The 24,158-nt window shown below is 48.3% G+C and overlaps 7 protein-coding genes across 7 annotated transcripts; 2 read left to right on the top strand and 5 right to left on the bottom strand.

The window, feature by feature from the left end:
* Positions 1-146: 146 nt before the first annotated feature.
* Positions 147-498, bottom strand: FPSE_11761 (uncharacterized protein; the record flags this gene model as incomplete). Its single annotated transcript, XM_009264878.1, has 5 exons — positions 147-168; positions 206-209; positions 270-278; positions 348-423; positions 490-498. 5 exons carry the CDS (start codon positions 496-498, stop codon positions 147-149), a joined length of 120 nt encoding a protein of 39 aa, XP_009263153.1.
* A 4,887-nt stretch (positions 499-5,385) lies between these two features.
* Positions 5,386-6,421, top strand: FPSE_11762 (uncharacterized protein; the record flags this gene model as incomplete). Its single annotated transcript, XM_009264879.1, has 2 exons — positions 5,386-5,874; positions 6,050-6,421. The coding sequence occupies 2 exons, from the start codon at positions 5,386-5,388 to the stop codon at positions 6,419-6,421; spliced, it is 861 nt and encodes a 286-aa protein (XP_009263154.1).
* Positions 6,422-7,931: 1,510 nt separating this feature from the next.
* FPSE_11763 (uncharacterized protein) lies at positions 7,932-9,406 on the bottom strand (the record flags this gene model as incomplete). Its single annotated transcript, XM_009264880.1, has 2 exons — positions 7,932-8,594; positions 8,645-9,406. 2 exons carry the CDS (start codon positions 9,404-9,406, stop codon positions 7,932-7,934), a joined length of 1,425 nt encoding a protein of 474 aa, XP_009263155.1.
* Positions 9,407-11,367: 1,961 nt separating this feature from the next.
* FPSE_11764 (uncharacterized protein) lies at positions 11,368-13,817 on the bottom strand (the record flags this gene model as incomplete). The annotated part of the gene is made up of 3 exons (XM_009264881.1): positions 11,368-11,723; positions 12,156-13,292; positions 13,346-13,817. The coding sequence occupies 3 exons, from the start codon at positions 13,815-13,817 to the stop codon at positions 11,368-11,370; spliced, it is 1,965 nt and encodes a 654-aa protein (XP_009263156.1).
* Positions 13,818-15,993: 2,176 nt separating this feature from the next.
* FPSE_11765 (uncharacterized protein) lies at positions 15,994-16,920 on the top strand (the record flags this gene model as incomplete). The annotated part of the gene is made up of 1 exon (XM_009264882.1): positions 15,994-16,920. One exon carries the CDS (start codon positions 15,994-15,996, stop codon positions 16,918-16,920), a length of 927 nt encoding a protein of 308 aa, XP_009263157.1.
* A 325-nt stretch (positions 16,921-17,245) lies between these two features.
* On the bottom strand, positions 17,246-17,930 carry FPSE_11766 (uncharacterized protein; the record flags this gene model as incomplete). Its single annotated transcript, XM_009264883.1, has 3 exons — positions 17,246-17,546; positions 17,603-17,733; positions 17,892-17,930. The coding sequence occupies 3 exons, from the start codon at positions 17,928-17,930 to the stop codon at positions 17,246-17,248; spliced, it is 471 nt and encodes a 156-aa protein (XP_009263158.1).
* A 5,112-nt stretch (positions 17,931-23,042) lies between these two features.
* On the bottom strand, positions 23,043-24,127 carry FPSE_11767 (uncharacterized protein; the record flags this gene model as incomplete). Its single annotated transcript, XM_009264884.1, has 3 exons — positions 23,043-23,069; positions 23,119-23,777; positions 23,848-24,127. The coding sequence occupies 3 exons, from the start codon at positions 24,125-24,127 to the stop codon at positions 23,043-23,045; spliced, it is 966 nt and encodes a 321-aa protein (XP_009263159.1).
* Positions 24,128-24,158: the final 31 nt, after the last annotated feature.

Raw genomic sequence — 24,158 nt, 5'->3', positions numbered from 1 at the left:
CTTGAAGGTCGACTTCCGATACAAGTAAAGCGCGACATCCACTCCAAAGTCTTGGCATCTCGGCCTCTTACATATTCGAGAAGACTGAGACATGGGTACTCTGAGAGATGGGGATGGGGCTGGTTAATAACGGAGCGCATTGTAAACTAGGTATCGACGAGAACGGACCTGCGGGCTTTTTACATACAAAATGTGATGTACGTACCTACCTGCATACAATACCACTTTGCAACCTTCGCTTATTATTCACTTACCTACTTATTACTTACGTTTTTTACCTATGTGTAATTCGAGACTTTTTCCTAGATTGGATTAGATGGCGGACTTGGTCAAAGCTGATCACTTACTAAAGCCCCCAGTTGACTGGCTTGGACCCTGATCGTGGTCAACCACATACTGCAGCTGTAATGACAATCGTGTAAGCTAAGAGGCCGAAGCATAACAGTTAAATGGTCCTGATAATGGGGCGGATGGTATGTATTTACGTACCTTATTCATATTTCCCTCAGGGTCTGTGCTCTTGGGTTAAGTGTATGTATGTATACCACTCTGTTGTATCGAATTGATTCGCTCTCTTCGGAGTACCAGCCTCATCCAGCCACTAAAAGGAGCATACGTAGTCTTCATCTGAATATTAGGCGTCTCTTTGTAACTTGTGTATAGCTTGCCTAGTTTCTAAGGGTCCTTTCAACGAGCGGCGGTGAAGGCGATAGTCTTGGACCCCTCCGCACGGGTGATGGATGGATCTTGGTTAGGGACGGGTTTGATGTCTTGGGCCACCAGATGCGTTGTTTCTGCTCACATGATCATTAAATTGCATCGCCCTTCCTGTACCTGATACAGGAACTACCCAGCTTGGCTTGGCCTCTGCTGCGCCATATGTCGAGAGGTTCGAGATCTGGTCACCTGAGCGGACATGCCTCCACATTCTCCTTAACTGTACATCATAATCCTTCCTCCTTCGCTTCTGCGCATCATGTCTCGTCTCAGGGATTCGACAAACATGGTGTTCATGGGCAACTTGACAATTTCAGCGGTTCAGAGACCCCTCTGTGGCCACAGAAGTACGTAATTCCCCTCATCTGGGTTGCAGTAAACTTATGAGTTGCATTTCAAGCTCTTCGCTTGGACCACTTAGTTTGGACCCTGAATTTCTGACAAGATTCGATATGCGACACCAAACAGCTCTGATTGGTTACAATACGGTGGGGCATCTTTTTGGTCTAGAATGCGTCGATCAAAACCAAGCCCTTGTGCTGTCTTTTTTTTGCCTGAGCTATATCTGATCATACGGAGCCTCCATGTCTCAAGTGTCCTAGAGGGGAAACAGTCGGTGACGGACACCTCGGCGGTAATCTCGTGGCAGTTGGCGGGAGATGAGATGGCAGATCTAGAATAGGACCCTGGTTCCACTCCCCACGTTGGCAGAAAAGGCTTGTCGGCGACGCCACGAATTGAGGGCTCCAATATGGAGGAAACGTGGCTGCAACGAGCCTCGGTGGAGTATCAAATCCAAGCTCCATATAGACTCGGCGGCGCCTAGTGGGAATAACTCAACAGGGGTTGAGTAGCGGAGCGCGCTGCGGCAGAGGCAAACCACTTTTGGCTGAATTAACCCCCGTCGAGATGGAAAAATCCTGCACAGGCCATCGTGGTGGACCCTTCAGGTGGCGGGTGAAGGGATTCCCTTTCATGTCTGGATGGTCTCGAAAGCTTCCAAGATTCGAGAAGGCAGCGGCAACAGGCTAGCGGGACATGACGAGGCGTCGAGGTAACTGTACTGCCGGTCCTTGCCTGTTTTCCTCCCACATACCATACCAATTCAGCTGGAGCGATGTGATGACCTTGTTCCGTTGCCGGTCCGAAGTATAGTAAGGAGCATCGAGTCAAGGAATTGAAGCAATGGGCAGCGAGAATGCGATTTTGATAGGCGGAATGGTATTCGCTGCAGCCAGTTTCTCTTGCCAGTCCCATATACATAGTATGTGCATTTTGACTCCATCATCTCCTGGTCTATTTGACATAGGGCCGATGAGTTCCGAATTAGTTACATTACCTCCGAGAAAGCACAGTCTCCGTCCGAGATATTTGGAGGGATGCGGCCTAGGTGAAACGTAAAAGGCTCCCGGACCCGAGACCAGATGGGAAGGTCACGAGACCTTTAAACGGCGAAACCACAGAAGCTTAAGAGAGCCAAAGGGAGCGGGAGCTCGAGGCAAGGGCCCCCCGGTTGTGAACACGCAACAAACAAACCCGGTCCGATGGTGGAATCGGGTGGGGAGCGATTTGAGCTTGTCTTTCAATACCTACCTACGTAGCCTGGTAGTATCCTTCCTGTAGGCCAATTGCCCCGCCCTTGGCCAAATGAAGCCCTTTGAAGATCTTCTAAGTTTCGAAGAAGACCGTCCAAGTGGAGGGGAGCTTTCAGTAATGCATCAGAGTGGGGTTTATGAGAGCCTACCATGAACCGAGTAGACCAACCATAAATCACGTAAAGTGATGGATGCGTAGGCGAACTAGTCATGGTGGGACTAAGCTTGAAAAGCCAAGGTGTTAAGAAAAAAACAGAGGTAGAGGAGGGGCGGGATGATGCTGTCGTGAAGTGCTTGTGCGTAAATCATGGTGAAGTAAGTTCATGGGAAATGGCATCGTAGCACCGCCGTTAGCAAACGGGAAAGGGGTTGAATATCCAATGGTCGATCATTTGCATCATCGTGTCGCTCATGGATGATCATGACGAAAGTGATGCTCTACGAGATGGAAGATAAGCCTTTAGATTTACTGTAAATTGTCGGATATGTCGATCGAGATGGGTTGAAGCCTGGAGCTGAAGCGCAGCGTTGTATGCGATCGGATCGGTAGATATGTCACAAAGGGGCCCGACAGGAGACATCGATTCGAGCAGTGCATACCTACCTGGCTGCTGGCTAGATGGCCCGTCTCAGGGCCTGTTCTGTGTCGCGCTCTGTTCGCTCTGTTCGCTGCGTCAAAACAAGACAATGATATGGCGTCTCGGAAACTGTCAAATCAGATTGCAACGGTTGTCTGCGCAGTAACTGTAGTAGGTACCGAACGAAGGACGAGCACAGCGAGCACAGACCCCTGCGCGTACAGTTCGCACACAACGTGACAGTAATGCATGATGATTTTGCTATGAAAAGAAACAAATGTCAATCCATATTTGCAAGACCAAGACTACCTACCTAGGTAATAGTAAGACCAAGAAAGTGTGTGCGTTGTATTGCAGGTTGTGCTGAGAGCCGGTGAAGAGGTCAACGATACAACATTGCGACAGTAAATGAGACGCTGTTTCTACTTTTGTCGAACTGCAACTACCCGGGCAGGCGCTGTTGTTGTCCTCCTACTACCTACCTACGGAGTACCTGGGTTGCGCCTCCACTCTTTCCCCAATGCTCCATGGTAGCTGGGCCGAGTTGCTGTTTCCAATGCTATGCAATCTAAGCTTGTTCGGCTACCTATGGGTCTTGAATCTTTTGTACGTAACAGTTGGCTCATTCGCAAACTTGATCAAAACCACCAGCGATACCATGTTGAACGTTATCAAATCAATCAACAAGCAACGGAAAGACAGTAACGAACGGTCGGACATGCCGTCTCTCCGTTTGTCTTCTTTAGGTACTCCGTTCCGGTCCGGTTTCCAGACGGTGCAGAGACTGCGCTGCCGGCCTAACACACAACCAGCAACTCATAGCAAAGCAAAGCGACCCAAAGGACAGAAGCAGAGGAGCCAAAGCTCCCTGCTGCGAAGACGGGAACCGCAGCTGCCCAATCAAACAACATCCTTCGGGATGGCGCTGTTTTTGACCCTTGAACCTTGCAGAGCGCTTTCGCTATCTGGCGGGGACTCGCCGAACTAAAGAGCGCGCTTGTCCAATTGCCGCCCTACGATAGTCAGCCCCGCGGACCGGAGAAGTTTGGCCACACCTTGTTGCAGAGTTGTTGGCCTTGCAGGACGTTACTGTACTTGACGGATTCGACACAACTCTCGAAGTTTTTGGAATCTCTATTTAGTTGGCATAATTCAAACCTCAGCAGGAAGGCCCAGAATGTACTGGTGCAAGGGCCAAACACGTTGCCTGACTCGAACGACATATTCATGATATGGCAGAGATCCCATCCTCGGGCCAAGTTGTAACACATAGGTGGCACCGTACATGCACAGTACATTTTGTTCGCAGCACACAAGAACCGGCAGTCTCAGCTCCGGCATTCGTTGTCGTGGACTTCACTGTTTGTTGCTCAGCCCCTGGCATCCATCACCAACATACACAGTAGGTGGTCTGCATCGCATCTGGATACGGCCCAGCATAGTCATCACTTCAGCATCGTCCGCAGATACACAGTAATTCACGAACTGCCAGGAGAAATACTCCTCGATTGGTCAGGCCTGTCCACTGGATTGAAGTTGGCCCCAGCGGCTCCAATGTCATCCAACCAGGGCGTCCAGATAGGATATATCCCTCCCGCAATTACGCACAGGTACCGAGCTACCGTTCCGTTTATCTCTCGAGACCTGTTACCGTATCCGGATGTCTCGACCATCTGAATGAATCGCAAAAATCTTGAATTACATCACGTCGTAGCAATAGCGAGACATCGTCCAGCGTGGCGTTTTTTTGGGCCAGATAAACTCACCTTACCGGCGAGTTCACACTGGCAAAGAGATACTTGAGAAACATCAATTCCTAACTGCCCTATTTCGGACTGCCGCTGAGACATTAACGACTGCTAGCCGTTAGGACCCTCTAGACCCGACGAGGGAGGATACGGAGAGAGCAAAACGCGCAACAAGGACAGGCCCTTGTCGTTGCAGAAGGACGCTTTGCTCCAAAAGTCAAGCCAAGCAGCAAGCAGGAGCCACGCCCACTCCATCATAAGCTCCACCGCCTCCATCTCCACCTGCAACTGTAAGAGAGGGCACATCCTGGTCTCACGCTAAACTAGAGTGCTAGGTAAGGACCCCCAGTCAGTTCTACAGTGAACGGTACGTACTCGTCCGCCCCCGGTCTCCTCCACGCGACGGTGTTGGCCGTGCTATGTTCCCAAGATCTACTCCCTCCTTAAGCCTGTTCGCTTTGGTTTAAACTCTCCCATGGCCCGCCCTTGACTCTCGCTCGTCTAACTTTCCGTTCAACTACAGTTGTAGTACCCCGAATCCAATCATCATCTCACGAATAACTATCCGCCACCTCTGCATTTATTTGTCCATCCTGTCCCCGGACTTCTGTAACCTAGCAACTCTCTCGGCTTCCATCTCGAATAATCATCTGTTGCTATACAGACCGCTGTAAGCCATAAGCTAAGCTACAGTATACACATACATACCCAAGCTGCCTTCGACATTCAGCTTCACCAACATTCAATATGGCTGCCGACCTCATCATGCCTACTCTTCCGGGTGACCAGCACTCGCGTCACTTCTTTCCTCAGCAGCAGCGCCCTACACATCAACGCAACCACTCATATCAGATCTCGGTTGGCCCTCAGATCTCTCCCATCAACACCCAGTCCAGCAGCCCCGACTCTGCTTCATCAAATCCTACTTCTCCCAGATCGCATCATGCACGACAGACTCGCCCCATGTACATGCCTGCAGCACTGCGTCCCAATCTATTCCCCTCAAAGACCAGCAAGATGCCCATTGATGATGGTGCATCTACCTCAAGCACAGAGTCTGAGAACACCCTGCGACGCACCAACAGCAGTCTCATAAACATCCCTGGCATGTCTGTCTTTGGCAACAAATTGGCGCGTGTTTCCACTGGTGATAGCTCCCAGAGCAGTATCGACGGTGACTTCGACCCCGAGATGTTTCCCGAGGTCAAGTCTCAACCCACGCGCAAGCACTGGAAGGTACGTAAAGCAAACAACACTCGGTTGTTTGATCATCCTCGTACAACACCTATAGACGCCTTTGTCTCAGGTGTATCCAACGTTCCCGTTTTGTACAACCTGAATCCTTTGCCTGTCTCACCCCAAGTTACCTACACGTTGTTTTCGCACAGTTGACTAACATAATATTGTGCAGCCCGATTCCGAATCTACTGTCTGTGACGACCCGACTTGCAAGCGCACCTTCAGCTACTTCACTCGCCGCCACCACTGCCGAAAGTGTGGCCACATCTTTTGCGACTCCCATTCCACCTTTGCTGCTCCTCTCGACCATGATGCCAAGTTCAACCCGCGTGCGCCTCTTTCAAGAACCTGCCGCCATTGCTGCGAAGAGTTCAAGAGCTGGTACACTCGCAACAATAGCCGTGCTTCAAGCGCCGCATCTTCCGATGCTCCCAACCCTACCTCGACTCCTATCGCCGCTGGCTTCGGGGATGCCTCTGACTTGCCTCGTGGCCCTGAACTCGCTGCCAGTGTACCTAGAGATTGGAACTGGAGCACCTTCTAAGCGAACACGAGATTGTCAGCTGTCATGACTTATATCCGAGGACGGATGACGGCAGCATGCGGACTAATCCCCCGATTGATCGAGATCGGGTGGGTTTCCCTGCATGAGGTCGATACTGTTCTCGGTCACACCAACATACCACTACCACATTCGCTACCGCCACTACTCAAGTGGCACTATGAGATACCCGATCTGCCTGGTTCACGAAGCCATGGCAGTATCATAATAGATCGACAAATATCACCCGACAAGTGACTCGATTCCTTGTCCAATCCCGCCAATCACCCCCATTATTCGACCATCCTCTACCACCATTACTGCCTCCGTCCCCATTGGCTAGTTAGTTTTTAACTAGACCTCGCACTTCGCATTTACTTTTTTATTTGGTTGCTATTATTCAAAGCGAGGCGTTCTGGAAAGCAGTGTCAATTTGACTTGCTGCAACTCGACTATTTTTCTGGAAACATACAACCAGATTATGACAAGGCACATAGAGGATGTTCATTTGGTCGATATCATTTATTGTTTTGCTTGTTCTTGGAAGGCGTATTAAGAGCTACTACAGCCTGGCACACTCATAGATGGTTTAAGGAACTTGTATTGCCATACGTGGCGCGGAAAGGAAATTTATGATGTTATGAAATTAGGTAGTCATCTAGCCAACTTGAACTGGTTATGCCCGTTGGCTACCGGACTCTTATGGACCGTTACTACTATTAGATTACATACTACGATGTTTTCACCTCATATTTTGAACCTTGACCAAAGTGAATGAAATGTACCATGTCAGCCACGTTGATACATAGTATGGTCGTTTCGACAGACACATGAGCTTTTTCTTCTTCTTTTTCTTATCGGTCTAGCCGGTGATGTGGCATTCTCTTCTGGACTTGAAAGTGATGCATCAACTGAGATGAGTTAACACACCGTACACATGCTCTGTTCATTATCCAGATTTGTTTTCCAACTATTAACGACTTGAGTCAACAGATTGGCTATTCCGGCATGCTATTGTGAAGAACAGACCCATATATTACACCACAACATAAGACGGAACAAGGTGAAAGGCTCCGCGTATAACATTGGGCTTACTTATCTATGTTTCCGCACAACGTCCAGCTCGACATCACCGTCGCCAAGGAAAAACATACCATACTTACTAAGGCTCGGCCATAAAGCGTTAATGAGACAAAACATGGTTGAATCCTGGCCATATTACTCTGTGCTCGGACAATCAGTTGATGGGCATTCACTGGCACAACTCCTAGCAACGATATTTATGAACAGAATATCTGTTTTCTTTTTGTTCTCTTTGTAAAACATGGTATCGCTATCGTCTAAATCTCTAACACAGAACTCGATCGAACAAAACCGAGACCCAAACGCTTTTTGTGTTTCTTTCAAGACCAGCACCACAGTAGCCCCTCTGTGAAAGTGATGACTCGTGTCTTTCTCATGCTGCTATCAATTTTCTCCATTGATTTCATCTTCATCCAAACCCCTATATTGCTTAGGCCTTGCGTCGCGACTTGCCATTAGCCTTCTTTGGTGTAGAAGCCCGCGAGGCCTCATCGGCCGATGAACCGTTGGCAGTGTTGGCACCATCGTAGATTTCCTTCTCAATGCCCTTGGCCGCATCCCAGCCAGCCTTCTCCGCAAGAGCGATGTTGGCATTAACATCATGCGACTTCTTGCTGGCAGCGTTACTACGCTTAACGTAGCTTGCGATAAAGAAACTGACGAACAAGTATGTCAGAGGAGCAAGGTATAGCACGTTAAGCCAAATAGCAAAAGTTTCGCCTGTGGTCATGATGCAGGGCTGAGTGATGTATTGTGTCTCGGCAGTGAAAGACTCAGAAGTGACGGCCTGGGATGCAACAGGGGCAGCACCAGGAGCAGCAGCACCCTCAGCAGCACCCCAGATGAACTTCTTGATCGACTCGACAGCGCCGTCGGCGATAGTCTCTTGGCTCGCATCGGGGGCAGCCGTAGTGGCATAAGCTGGGACGGAGAGCTTCTGGATAATGGCGACAGGAACCTTGTAAGAGATAAAGGAGTAGGCAATGGTGTTGCTCGCACCAACAATGAACTGGGTGATTTGCATCGTGGTGAGGGATCGCTTGACAGGGGTAGGAACCCGGATCGAGAAAGCAGTAAGTGTGTAGTAGAAGTACTGAGAATGAATTAGCCTGGCACCGTGAATACTTGAGATTCTTGACTTACCATCAAGGAGTGGATGAAGGAGTTGATCAGAACAAATTGCCATATGGGAGCCGACATATATCGCATGCCAGCCCACATGCAGAGCATGGCTCCGGCATGGTGGTAGGTCTGAAGAGTAGAGCTAAGCTTGCCCTTGGCGAGGATGATGAAAGTGTCGAGAACCTCGTAGAACTTGCTGAGGTAGAAGATCCAACCATAGAAAGCCAAACCCTCGTTCCACATACGGCCACCGACAGTTCCACTGGGAAGCCCGTTGATAATGGCGGCATGCTCAGTAGCAGAAACGAATGAGTTCGAGGTCTCGTTGTAGTAGACTGAGTTGCCAAGGCCAGAAGCACCATGTAGACGACAGAAGCTGTCAGCGGTACCGGCAAGACCCTGAGGACCTGTAGGGTTTTGGATGCTTCTCCTCATGCCGCTCAGCATACCCCAGAAAGTCCAAGCAGAGTAGACACAGAGGAAGATGTTGTGAAGGACCACAAATGCGAAGAACGGCCGGGTCTTGCTAATAGCCCATGGCTTCTTGCCGTTGGACTTGTTGTAGATGTTGAGGCTCTTGACAGTGACGGCATAGAGGATAGCGATGGTCAAGGGAACCTTGGCGTCGAGAGCCGCAGTGAACCATTGTTCAGGGATGTTGAAGGGGCGCATAATCGAAGTTGGTACATCGAGAGGCGCAATGGGAGCAGGCGCATTGGCGGGAGGGAAGCTGAAGAGGCTCGAATCGGGCATGGAGCCCAACAACTTGAAGTGCTCAGCCATGACGGCGGGATTAATGACCTGTCCTAAGTTTTGGACAAGTAAACGGGAGGAGGAATTTTCAGTTGGTCGGGTTTTTTAGACTTTGCTCGTCGTCTGCGTAACGACGATATGAACCGAATGTGAGTCGCTGCAAGTGACGAAGCGACGAAGCGAAGATAGGGTATAATAGAAGGAAGAACAATCGAAACCAGAGAACAAGCAGAGTTGAATAAACAAATCAGTACCGAAGCAAGGCGTAGAGAATGGAACACCTGGATCTGGGAGGCAAGAGGTTCAGATCTTAAATACTGCGTAAAGTTGCGGGAGCTGTTGGCTTTAACTTCTTTTTTTCTCCCTCTATCAAAATCCGCCCCCGGCTCAAACTGGAGCGGTTCGGGAGTGTCTCGACTGGTAGAGTAAAGCTAAGTGGAAAGTACCTATTGAGGATCAAATCGAGGACCCGGCTGGGGATGATGGACCCATGGAGAAGACCCGTCCCGAGTTTTTGTTCTAGAGGCAGGTATCATCAAGGGCCCTCTTGTTACAGTTGGGGAAAGAACATTGGGAAACTGGCACCTGCCTGCCAAGCGTGGTACCCGTTGCCGCCGGAAAGAGAGACTATGCGCTTGTACCAGCCTATCATTCACATATTTGACTTGGCATGTGCCTCTAGTTTTAATGTTGTTGCAAGGGTTTTAAAATAAGGGTCTCGCAATAATCGATGTTTTCTTCTATGTGTCGAGCCATCATGAATACTAATTCGCTATGATTATATCTGCTGGTGTATTTTTTTCTCAATGTCAAGTACACAATTGACAGTAATAGAAATACTCCACAGGTTTTACTCGTTTATTCTTGGCATGTCAATGCCAATAAGTGGTCATCATGATTGCGAGCCGTGCCTTTGACGTTGAAGCCTTAAAATGTGTGACACAAAAAAAGTCCCGGATATCATGAGTGGATGTGGCAATGTGGGGCCTGAACCGAGGCAGAACCAGGTACCTACCGGTAGGGGCTTACTTACAAGTGTTGAATGGCCCGTACGGATAAGGCATAATTATCAATTCGTCGTTTTCAGGTGGCTGTTGTAGCGAAAAAGATCCCCTTTACTCTCCTGGATACCTATTATTGGATTACATAGTAACTACAACATCTCCTGTAATTGCAAAGTTCCGTCGGTCGTCCTGAACTGCCTATTTCTGATGCTCTGCAAGGGTTTCCGTGGATCTGTGGTCGACGTCGACACCAGCTCCGGCCGATGGAACTGAGGGCGGTTCTAGACTAAGTTAAAACTGCCAGGGATTAAATCTCTTGTCAGAGCACGACGGCCCAGATCGGTACTTTCCAATGTTAGATTCTGCATTGTCTGTACCATGTGTGCACTATCTAGCACCTCGTACTTGAGCACACGGGGACTATGTACTCCAAATCTCAAAACAAAATGCGGCTGCTTCTCTTCGTCGAAGCTGTTTTTTTTGTTGGGGATGCGCTAACGCAATGGCCATGTGGAACCCAGTTTGGAAGACTACAAGTCAAAAGTTTCGGTATCCTATTCGATCTTTTTAGTGAGGCCGTGTAAGTCACTGTGTCGTGTGAGCATACAGAGAACCATTGAAGTAGCGAGTAGGTAATTAGGCATGAGCACAGAAATTATTGCTCCACTGCATAAGGATTAGGTTTTGCATGTAAACTGTTGACTACTAAGAATCTTAACTGCAAGATACCAGTTGAGCTTTATTCGCATGTATATGTTCATCATACTGGATCCCCATTGATGTCATGAGTGAACCACCTCGCTTGACATGGACTCGCTTCAGATCCCATTAACTACAAAGTCAATTTACTATCACATAAACGAGGGGCTTAGAAAAAATAAGAAAAATCAAAGACGAGGGAAAATATCCCGTTCTCTCCACTGTCATGCCGCGGTAGACCGAAACCCGAAGCCAAAAAACCCCAGAATCCTCAACAAATCTACAATATCACAACCAAGCAGCCAAACTCCCTGTCTTTCGCCTCTTGGCCCGCGCATCTTTACCCTCTTCCCGGCGCCTCCTCCGTTGTTCGACGTCTTCTCCAACACGTATCCACCCCGTTTTGTCCTTGTACTTGCCCTTCATTTCTCGCACTCTGCTCTCATCTCTTTCGTACCTGGTGGAAACCTTGACCTCATCCCGATGGCTGGCTTCCACTCGCTCGACCCGGAGCAGACGTCGTCGATAAGCCAACAAGCCGTTCTTTTCCAATTGAGTCAGCAGGAAAGCCGTTGACCGGTTGCACGCATGCATACATTCAAACTCCACCGGTATTACTCTACAGATATATGCCGTTACTGACTCTAGGATTCAAACAGTCGCAGATACTCTTCCATCTGCTTGATATGACAAAAGCCGGATCATGTCTCGGTTACTGTGGATCTCTTTTCCGTCATTCGGCCGGGTGTGGAGATCTCTCTCCCTGCTCCGTCGGCCTGTCATATCTGCTCCTGAGGTAACATAACACAAAGCACATAAATCACGGTCATATCAGTTACGGTCTCACTTGAAAGAAACATGATTACTCCTCTCGACGTCACAACAAGTTTAGGAAAGGCACATTACTTCATGTTAAACGTGGTAAATTCGTATCTGATTGTAGCTAATGACCATCCTGATAATCATGCAATGCCATCGTCGCTCGTGTATTTCAAAATTACAATCTTGGCAATCTCCCATGTAGTGTACAGTCACACATTAAAAAACAGAGAGTGATCCAGCTTAGAACCACTCACCACTGAGCCAGCGGTTGAAGAAGTCAGAAGAAGCCTCAGGCTGATCCATGGGAACCATGTGGCCAGCACCGTAGATCTGCATAAAGGTAAAGTTACCGCTGGACTTGACCTTGCCGTACTCCTTGCCGGCGTGCTTAAGGGGCTTGAGGTCGGCGTGGCTGAAGTCCTTCTGGCCAGACCACTGAAGCTTATCGGTCCAGGCCTGGTTTCCGAGCCAGTTGCAGATGAAGTCAGCATCACCAGCGTAGATAAGAACGGGAATCTTGTCCAGAACGTTGGGGACGAGCTGGTGGTAAGGCTGCATCCAGTCACCAGCAAAGAGGAAGTTTCGGTTGATGTCCATGTTGCAGCTGTCGTAGCTGCTGACCTCGGCACCGAGGGCCTCCTTGACTTCTTCGCGGTTCAGGTAATCGGCGATGTAGCCGAGGCCAGAGTAGCAGAGGTTGTTGCCATCCTCACACTTGCCTCGAATGTCGTAAACGTTCTGGCCAGTGCGCTGGTAAGGACCCATCATGGCGTTGTTGCAGTAAATGCTGGCAGGAACGCAAGACCAGGCACTGCCAGACTCGTAGCAGCCCTTGATCAAAGACTGGCATCGAGGAAGGGCATTGTCCATGGACTGGCACTCGCTTTCGCTCAGCACGGAGGGGTAACCACCATCACCGCAAGCCATGGGACGGTAGTAGGCGTACTGGGTGTAGCCATCGGTAAGACCGTTACCAATGAGAACACTCTTGAGGTTGATGTTGCGGTCATCGTGAGAGAGGATCTCGTTGGCAAAGACGGGGATGTAGTGACCGGCGTAAGACTCTCCAGCAATGTGGAAGTCCTGCTTGGCGTACTCAGGGAACTGGTGGAAGAAGAGGGTGAGAAGGGCATAGATATCCTTGCCGGCAGCGACAGTGTTGCTGACAGAGCCACCACTGTACGAGTAGCCAACGTTGACAGGCTGGTCGAGGAAGATGACGGAAGCGTTGTTGTTCCAAGACTCAGGGTTGTTGACGATCTCAATCTTCTTGTTGACGGAAGCAGGGCCAAGCTCGAGGAAGAGACCGGTCAAGGAAGAGCAGCCGGGGCCGCCGTTGAGCCAAAGGACTACGGGATCGTTCTTGGGGTCGTTACGGGACTCGAAGAACCCTTTGAGTTTGTTAGTTTAGATCAGAATTGACTTTGGTAACGGCGGAGCTTACAGTAGAAGAGATGCTTGTCTTCCTCCTCATCGTCAAGGTAACCACTGTACTGCTTGACCTTGTCAACACCGAGCTTGGAAGGGTCGACCTTCTTGGCGCGGAGGTTGTAGTTCTCGAGCTTGCCGCCGACTTCGCGGTGCTTCTCGCCGTCCTTCTCGGTCCACAGGGACTGGACGTCAGCACCCTTGACGACGTGGTCCCAGTGAGAGTCGGGTCGGCGGTTGACCTTCTTGGGCTCAGTGAGGACCTGCTTCTTGAAAGCCTCGACGGCGTCGGGGGCAAGAAGTGTGACTTCGTCCCAGACAGCCTTGGCCTCTGATGAGATCTCTCCGAAGAACTTCTCGAGGGGCTTGGTCCACGCGTTCACGTCAAGGTCGATGAGAGGCTTTGAGTCGCCGCCAAGGATCTGCTGCTCCAGGCCCATGGCCGAAGAGGCGGCGCCCAGCACGAGGGCAGAAGTTGACAAACGCATTGTGTGCTGTTTGTACGGGCTTCAGTGATGCTAATACTGAAGATATTGATAACAAGTGGGAGATGTTGGGTTGTTATCAACAAGAAGAGTGATGGATGTTGATGGAGGAGAGAAAGAAGTAAAGGCGCAAGCAAGAGAGGTGAGCGACGTAATTATGGCTGGGAAGCTCCCCCAGTCCGTCCCCGTCCCCAGTTGTCTGAGACTCGGGCCAGAGCCAACCTAGCAACCTGCAGCTGACCACACCCCGCGTAGCGGCTATGCTTCCTAGCGGCAGGGGCGATTCAGGCCGTTGCTGGGGAGCTCTGCTATCTGATTACCATTTGATTTGTGTGAGTATCTGTTAGTGCAGTGTTGCGTGTCACCCTATGCCAGGTACAGGCCCAGAGCCAAGCTAAGCTAGGAAGGGAGGCGGCGAGCCAGCAACTCAAATATCCACATGCGAAAACGTGACTCGTCGGCGCTATCTCACCTTGATGAGTCGTCGATAAGAGGCGTTCACGGGTGTTGTTGTCCGCGATTTGAGGCTGCCTCGTGATGTCCCATGCTTCTTCATTGATTCAGGGGAACAGTAACGTATATTCAATCGGTTCTATGTGAGTTATGCATACTCTTGGCCCTAGAAAGGGCTGTTCTGCGGACTGAAAGTAACACCCGGGGCATTAATCCGACATCCGTCGGTTGAGAGTAGTGACGTAGGTGATACAGGGTCTCTTGTTACGGTACGCGTCTGATAATGCACGCACTAAGACACAGTCAGAAACCGATTACGATCTCCCGCTATTTGCAATTGCTTGGTCCGGGTTCAGCGTGTGTCTCGGACAAACTTGCCCAGTTCAACCGAGCTATTCTTGTGATTTCTGCGTCTAACCAATGTTTAGGTATGGAAGATGCTTAGCTGTCATGGCGTCTGATCTTGTGATCGTGTTCCTGGCAAAAACAAACACAGACAATCAGACAACAACAGCCCTGAGATAAACGGTGAAACACGAGTGAGGCGGTAAGTGCTCATCATGGACCAGGGCGTCGATTCGTTGCATGGTTGAGCAAGTTACCGATGCCGGGGTTGATTCGTCTTCTTGAACCTCGAAGTCACTGTGCTGTACCTGCAGCGCCTATCTTCGTACCTACCCTGCGACAGCACGAATAACACGGAGAACGGGCTTATGTTTGTCTGCCTGCGGTGAGACTATCCCAGATATCGCAGTGGTATATCTGATGATTATGGACTTTGTATGCTTTTCTTAGTTCATGATATCCTGAACTCAGTACAAAGAGGGACCCTGTGCTGGGTCGCAGAAACTCGGGATTTAAACTTACTATTAAGCAGTAAACATAGATCCACTGCTGCAAGGCCGTTTCATCTCCTGTTGTCAAAGCCAGGTTTCTGCCAACCAAAGAAACAACTTGACGAGCATCGCAGCTTTATAATATTAATTTGGTTTAACATTTTGGCATGCTAGTCATTGCGTTTATACGTCATTTCAGTTTAAAAGGCCTTATGGTAACTGTGTTAGACACAGCTTCGAGTTATATAATTAGGAGTACCTACAGAATAATAAACAAATTATCAAAAGACATATGACTAGAAGTAGTCGGCCGGTCATGTATGCATTCGCTTGATAGACTTACTGAGAGAGGAAGGAGTATATTGAAAGTCCAGCATAGACACTGCCAATGAATATGAGGACAGAGTTCACCCGAAAGGTATATCACATAAACTCATATGATATCAGTCGCCTAAATATGATTCACTCACATCAGTCAGATTTACATGTGCTTATTATCAGGTTCAGAATGCAGCCTCCAATAAAAATATTTCTAAAAATCAAGGTGGCCAAATTCAGAAAGAATCATCGGCGCATTATTCTTACGCATAAATAGATCGTGGTTCAATCCAATGTGTACTATTGGGTATGAGTATTCAACTGAAGTGACTCAAAGCATCCATATGATGGATGAGTGTTTATGACGAAGGTTCCCATTGCGGGGCACCTATTACGCAGTAAGAAATCCAATCCTGGCTTATGGCGGGGTCAGGAAAAAAGTTCTGGTAACAAGCAGGCACTTTAATACTTTATCTACCGCATCCATCTCTTTTTCCTCTTCTCAGCAACTTTACGCAGCGTCCTCATTTCGAAACACCCGTTGACTCGATTTATCTCATATACCGCCCGTCATGTCTCGACAGATTCAGCAACCTTCTAATCAGATCAAGCTCACCAACGTCTCCCTTGTGCGACTCAAGAAGGGAAAGAAGCGCTTCGAGCTCGCCTGCTACAAGAACAAGGTCCTTGAATGGCGATCCGGCATCGAAACTGATCTCGACAATGTTCTCCAGATCCCAAACGTCTTTCTCAATGTCTCAAAGGGCCAGACAGCGCCTCGCGAGGACCTTGACAAGGCCTTCGGCAAGGGCAAGTCCACGGACGATATCATCCTCGAGATTCTGAAGAAGGGCGAGATGCAAGTCGGAGAAAAAGAGCGTGCTGCGCAGACAGAGCGTGTGCATAACGAGGTCGTCAGCATAGTCGCCAGTAAACTGGTCGACCCAAGGACTAAACGCGTTTATACGTCTGGCATGATCGAGAAGGCTCTCGACATGCTCAGCTCCCAGGCTCATAACGCTACACCCGACAAGAGTGCCGCAGGAAGCGCTACAGGAACACCTGCAACTGGAGAGGCTGGAGAGGCTAAGCCCCGACCCCAGCACAACTGGACTGGTGTCAGTACGACCAAGAGCGCAAAGAGTCAGGCCCTTGAAGCCATGAAGGCCCTCATCGCCCATCAGCCTATCCCTGTTGCAAGGGCGCGCATGAGGCTCCGTATCGCTTGTACCACCAATGTTCTCAAGCAAGCCATTAAAGCACCCAAGGGCGCGAACAAGGAAGAGGAAGGCGAGCAAAAGGCCGTTGGCACCGTCAAGGACAAGATCCTTAGCTACGTTGAACAGGTAGAGAGTCAGGATGTTGTTGGATCGGAGTGGGAAGTGGTAGGCTTCGTTGAGCCTGGTGCTTTTAAGCCCTTGTCTGATTTCATCGGTAACGAGACCAAGGGACAGGGACGAGTGGAAGTTTTGGACATGGCTGTGACACACGAGGATTAAACACACAAAGACACACTCGAGTAGCTTAAAAAAGAAATCATGATACCCTTCCCTAGAATCATTAGGTATCTTTCCCATTGCCTTGGCGAACACCTTTCATTTTTGACCTTTCGTGGACTTCGTTTGACCATAGTTTCACATGGTTTTGCCATAAAACATCTCCCCTTTCCCACAATGAAGATTTTACTTGAATGCTTTTGATTCGTGACTCTGATCTAGAGTACAGCCATAGCTGCGTATGCCGGAAAGCAAAACCCTCAGAATGCTCAGAAAGATGAAACCAGCCGTCACGCCTGTCCACCCATAACCAACACCGATAAATAGTTTAACCACCCTTCTTCTTGGAGACACCGACGGTCCTGCCACGGCGACCGGTGGTCTTGGTGTGCTGACCACGGACACGGAGACCCCAGTAGTGTCGGAGACCACGGTGAGCGCGGATCTTCTTGAGGCGCTCAAGATCCTCACGGAGCTTGGAGTCGACACCGTTAGCAAGGATGTGAGAGTCCTTGCCATCAACGATATCGCGCTGTCGGTTGATGAACCATGTAGGGATCTTGTACTGGGTGGGGTTCTGGAGGATGGTGACGATTCGCTCAAGCTCTTCGGAGGTGAGCTCACCAGCGCTATGATGTTGTTAGTATTTTTGAGAATATCGTGATTGGTGCGCAGGAAATCGTACCGCTTGTTCAGATCGACATCGGCCTTCTTGCAGACCAAGTTAGAGTATCGGCGACCGACACCCTTGATCTTGGTCAAGGCGTACATAACCTTCTGCTTTCCGTCAACATTGGTGTTGAGAAGACGGAGAATCTGCACGTCGTTAGCACATGTTATTTCTGATGATTTTCCCGTCACGATCGATTTCGATGCACCTGACGCCGGTCGGGTGGCGCGAGAGCGGTTCTTCGGGCGGCGTCGATGGTGTTGAATTCGATTTCGTGATTGTGATGCTATAGGGGACGACTTACGAACTGGAAGTTCGACTTCTCTCCCGAGACGAGCGACATGATGGGCAACTTTGGCGGTCCAGTTGCTCAGAGTCGATCGTGTGTTCAATGATCGGTGGTTAGATAAAAAGAGCGAGAAGATTTCGCTAAAGAAATCGGCTGTGGGCTCGTTAGGGGAGTTAGGGTTAGAACTGGCTGGAGAAACATATTGCCGAAGATCTCCACTATTTCCATAGGACCATCACCTACCTTAGCACCTTAGTGCTTAGGAGGCTGCGTATTAATCCGTCTTTGCTCATCAGCCTGCTTTTCAACAGCTCCTCCACGTTCTTTTTAAGGAGCGCATCGCATTAAAGCCTGGGCAATTGGCAACCAACTCCCCTTGCTCTATTTGAGATATTGTCTACCTAATATAAAGCTGAACTTCAAATGCTTGGTAGCAATTGTCTAATTATAATTCGCCCTTTGTAAAATTAAATGTATACCCGATTTTATCTGTACAAGGAATTTCATTCGAAAGAAGTCCGTCACACTCATGATATCTCTAGACGAGGCGAGAACTGCCATTAGCTCGTCAGAATGTTCCTGAAGCAATTGTGTTATCCTTTCTGGCTGCACATAGTAGCTCTCATCTCGTTGATACAAAAGTTCGTTCTCGCCGAGAGACCCGATGGATCCAGATTATTTAAAAAGTTCCCACAAGTCTAGAACCTCAAAACGTTATATCAATTCCTAATTCCCAATGAATAAACGAGAGGGAGGACCGGATTGGTTAGAACTAAGGCAGTAACCCAGACCAAATTACACAAATAGGCAAAAATGACTCCCTGCTCATATGCCAACAAAAAGAGAAGATTGCGGTATCTGTGATTAGGCAAACAGACTTCGACCCAGACAACCTGGAGCCGGTCGAACAACAACTGACAATTCTCGCTTCATGTAGTAAAGGCACATTATGATCCCCGTAGTATTCTTAGGGATTCGATCAAGTTTCTTGTTTTGTATAGGTAGATCAAGACTCTATAGACAATCACGCCACAGTGTTCGTCCATGAACGAAACATAAGTGGAAGCTCACATAACAATATAAGAAACCCAACTGCATTTAACTTATACTGCGAAAAGGCTTTCGCCCAGATCTCTAAATCCCCATGTATCGCGCTACCTCTACGCAATCTCGTGCTTATGTGACCTTTTCCAGCCATTATGTCTCGTTCAAAGAGGCATATTCTGGGTCATAGTTGGCAAGTTAGACTTTTTATGTATTAAGCCAGCAAAAATAGAGGCTGATTTCCCTGTGAAGATAAAGGTGACTATAGACTTTGTATTGTTTTCGCTGCTAGGACCGACTAATCTTCAAAGCAATAGCTGAAAGAACCTTGGGAATTCAGAAATACGAAACTCTCTTATTGACTCTGTTCTCGCTCATAATAACTTCCCCCTGATGATGATACTCTAGATATCTTCAAGTATAAAAATAATTGTGCAACTGCTTCTTCTCTAGGTTCTCCGCATTGCCAGTTTTCAACTCTCCGTCGGCATTATGAGACTCGTTGCTCTTAATCCATGCACTTGCATCTGGTCCCTTATTAAAGCCACCTTCACCGAAATGCAGTCACGATGTTTCAACTTGTTTATTACCAGAGACGCTGACCCTTTGGTGCTTGTACCTTATCATAGATGATTGTAACTCTATGAGAAAGAAAGCTGTCGCTCCTCTATTTCTATTGAGTTTGAAGTCCAACATCGAAATACAAAGCGACAACAGAAAGTTTAGATCTGCGTTTGCTTGAATCTCCAAGCCACGGTCATCCATGTCCAAAATTTACCAATTGTTACTAGAGATAGAGCCGCACTCGAACGATACAAGGAGGTCCTGTAAAGGCCACACTGCTCAATCACATAATAACAGTTCATTACAACAAGATAATTCTGCTAGAAGATCAAAGACAGATGTAAGGGCAGCTGACGCGGTAAAGGGAGTTAAAGATTTTGGGAGCAGTCGTGAATTTTCTTTTCGTGCTACGCTTGCAGCTATTATGATCGAAATCAAAGTAGAATAGGGGCAGCAATGAGCAGATGTGCTGACGAGCATAGCTAGAGGCAAGCGTGATAGAGGTAATAGAGAAAGAGAACTTACGGCTCTAGATGTAAAGGAGGTTGGCGAAGAGAAGAAGCACCAGGGGCCATGGCTGTTACTTGCTTGTCTCATCACGCTGCCCCAAATGCTCTTTATGGTACTCTCTAACTTCGCCGCATGTCTTAGGACGAGGCTGGATCGCGACGATGAAGCATGTGTGGTGCAAATCACTTACTAGTAATGGAGGCACGATAACCATCGTCGATTACCGGATTCACTGCATGGTCAACAAAGACTTCCCAGAAACAAGGTTGTTTGTACAGCTTAGGGAGCATTGGTGATCTAGTCCCCGAGCCCAGTGGCAAGACTAACATTGGAAGTTTTCCTCATACAAGGTTAATAGAGACTGGCCACTACTGCTACCTCCAATACATACACTCATAAGACGGAAGCATCAATGTGGATGTCATTTAAAGACGGGAACAAGTTGATGGCTTATGCAAGACTCAAGTTCACGATTTGATGCTTGGTGCTTGGTGCTATACTACACATACCCGTATTACAACACATCAAGGCCATCGTCGCCGCCACGGTGCGCCTTAACAAGGATCAATGGGGATAACCAGGAAGTTATCCACTTATAAATCGATTTCCAAGAAGTTGGACTTGAGAACCAAGATCAGGATCGAACACCATAAACCGCTTCATAGCTATACAGAACAAGTACGATGCCGTGCACAAGCTCTCCGAAAAGTATACACTAGCAGAGAAGGGTTGTGCTATGCCCAGAGACACCAAATTGACGGAGAGGCCAATTAAATTAACTAAGAGATCTCAAGGATCCTCCACCTCAGACAAAAGCCTTGAATCAAGCAGCTCTAGCCATTGAAGAGAAATCAGATCAAAGACCCCTATGAGGCCGGGTCCCATAATCCTCTGCAGCAGGGACGAGCAAATGACGCGATTTCTTTTCGTGATGAATAATACCCTTTTCCTGCATCTCTTCTTTAACTTCTTCTGCCTTTTTAAACATACAACACATTATAGCCGACCTACACCCAATATACACCACACACGATGCCGAAGGGACCGTCCAAACGTACGACCGGCTACTAAACCCGACTATATGATAACTAAAGTATGATATATAATCAGCCGCAGCTTCAATCGTATTTCATGGCCAAACCTGACGTGAGTGATGGAAATCAAGATCCCACTATTCCGCAGCCCGCTACTCAGGCACACGACTGTACACTTAATGAGAACATGCAACCACTGAGGGGCATGGGCGTCCCATTATAAACACTCGTAGTATTTATTCGTAATATCACCACATAAATCTCTCACATAGGAAGAACTTCAAAATATGTCACCCACAGATCACCCTAGGGTCATCTCATGAAGGTTTCTATTCTGTAGTAAACATAATCCAAAAGAGTGATTTAATGACCACAATAGTAATAGGGACGAGGAAGGAAAAAAAAGAGACTCACAGTTTAAGGGGCCCACCACCAGTCCAAAGTAGAAGAGCCTGGTTACTATCCAAGTCGTCAGTACGAAATCTCGCATCTCAGGGTCGTAAACTAACATGGGTTAGGTCACCTCACGCCGCATAGCAGACATCTCCACCAATTCTAACTTCTCAACCTACGGCTTCCTCCATTTAAAGCAGATTTCGTTGCATTGTCGACCGACTCATCCCCATCTCATGACAGACTCTCGTCCATCATCGAAAGCTACAAGTCGTCAGCTTCATACAAGCCCGTTTCTTGATCAGTCTGCAAGATGAACATCTCTCTATATATATCTCCCACGGTTATTAATCTCACAGAGCGACATGAGAACAGGATAAAGGCCACCCTGAGTCTTACGTCTGTCATACCACTTCTACCAGCAACTCTACGATTCAATCATGACTTTCATGTCAGCCATCCGCTCCAGCTTTTCCCACATTTACCATACTCAGAGCATGCAACATGAACTGCTGCCAGATCATAGCAAGAAGTTTACATCACTTTCTTCGACATAAACCATAATTGGTCCCCGATGATGCTCAGGTCATTCAAGTTCGCCTTAACGATGTCGTTCTTCAGCTTCCGTTTCCGGCTAAGCCCAGCGCATGTACACAGAGCTTGCATCGTCATTCTTGATGGCATATTCAACATCGCAAGACTATAGCTCACACGTTATGACTTAGTGCAACCCCAAAGAGAAGTCTAAACCTCAAGACGACTTTACCATGTGCAGTGGGTGGCCTCCTAAGTCTTGGGGTATAGAAACAAATACCAGTCTAAGAAACCTAGTCTAAGTATTATAAGCTGACCTACTAATTTTGTTTGTTAAACTTCCAGCAGCCAATTTCTCTGATGCCGTGAGGCGTGGTAGAGCGTCCCTCCTTTCAGTCCTGATGGCGGCACCAACACCCTAGCAACAGGGAAAACACCACTAAAAAAGGTCCTCGCCAAAAAGAACAAAAAGCGGATATGGGTTAATCCGAGAATCACGTGCTCGTTTCTTATGTTTGGCAAATTTTCTGCTCAAGCTACCTATTCTGAATTGTTCATTTCCGTGAAGCAATTAACAACCAATGCCAGAGAATGAGGCATATCAAGGAACCTGTTGACTCTAAATTGAGTTCAATACAAAGCGTTTAAGCTATCGGTTACCTCCAAGGTAGGTTTACACACATCGTGTGTCATTTGCTACGGCACAAAACTCAATCGTCTTTTTCCATCGCTCGGTCAGCCCAGTTCAACGGCTGATCTTGAGCCGGATGCCTTTACTTCGGTTCAGGTACAAGACAAGACCAATTCAGCAACGCTTTTTGAGTACGGAATCTTTAGTGTTTTCACCAAATGGAGTCTTCCGTAATTTATCAGTTGTTACATCTCTACATCATCCTGACCTGTTTTCTGCAATAATATCTATGCTTCATCGTTGCCCCGGCCTGCCAAATGTCGTCCGTGAGGACATCCCCAGTGTTCCTATTCCGTATGCTCCAAACTCCGATCAAAATCGAAAACTGTTCATTATACCTTGCTAGCTTGTAAGATAATCATCGTCGTCTCCCTCTGAAAATGATTTTATGACGAGCTAGAAATCGTCGAGAGGATCGTAACCCTTCTGATATTAGCATCACTAGAAGAATATCCCTTCCTAGCAAGCATACCTTGTCTTTTTTGAGTTGATGAGTCAGTAGCTCTGAAAGATTGGCTCTGTCCGTTTCCACGGTCAGATTCGTGCTCTTGGACTGAGCATGGATAACCGCCACCTCTTTGAGGCCTCGTACGGTCAAAAGCTCATCCAGTCCAAGGATGTCCGTTATTCTGACATGGCGGTATGTGAGGGGGAAGAACGTCTTCATCAAGTCGGTTCGTGGGCTGAGGTACGCCAGAGTGGATTTGGAAATGCTGATTGTCAGGGACTCGAGCCTGTCGCATTCGCCCAGCTTTTTGAAGGCCGTCGCTGACGTTGGTCCACACCAGTGAACTTTGATGTCGCGGACATTATGTACGAGCAGCGGGTTGTTGTCGAGGTGGTGCAACAGCTCGCAGCAGCAGCGGAAACGAACAGTCTTCTTGCGAAAAAAGATGCGGAAGAATTCTTGGTTGAGTGCTGGGCCGAGTATAGACGGCAACGCCTTCATTTGGGGAGACTGGAAGCCATCGTATTCTCGTTCAATCTTTGGGCAATTGCAGCTCACTTTTCGTGCACCAGGTTTAATGGCCTTCCCTTTGTAAACGGTGTCGACCATCAAATCGACGATGTGTTCGCGGATCTCGGCAGGCAGTCTCATGAACGGGAAGCTGTCGATGGGCGGCGGGCGGTCTATCACGAAAGTTATTCGCTGTTTTTTGCTTCGTCCAACGGAGTGTCTGATGACAGTGATCTTGCTTACCAGCAATCTCAAGGATTTCAGTACACATCTCTATGATATCGACGCATGTTTTGGATTCTTGAGGGTCTTTGTTGATCATGCGGGCACACTTGGCTATCGTCGCGGCGACAGATTCCCGTCGTTTAGGGCTCAGTCGGACCATGCTTCCCAGTTCTCTCGCATCGATGATTCCTGCGTGGAAACTCTCCAGGCCTTGGAGGAGGACCTGGATGTTTTTGGTCAAGCCATACCGAGTGTGGACTGCCTTGGATTTGAGGGAGTACCAGGACTTGCCCGACATGATGGTAGCAGCGCGAGAGCCTTGCGTCGGC

The sequence above is a fragment of the Fusarium pseudograminearum genome, chromosome 4 (assembly GCF_000303195.2).
Source record: "Fusarium pseudograminearum CS3096 chromosome 4, whole genome shotgun sequence".
Lineage (NCBI taxonomy): Eukaryota > Fungi > Ascomycota > Sordariomycetes > Hypocreales > Nectriaceae > Fusarium > Fusarium pseudograminearum.
Note: the sequence above shows the minus strand (reverse complement) of the source record. Positions and strands in the feature narration are given on the sequence as shown.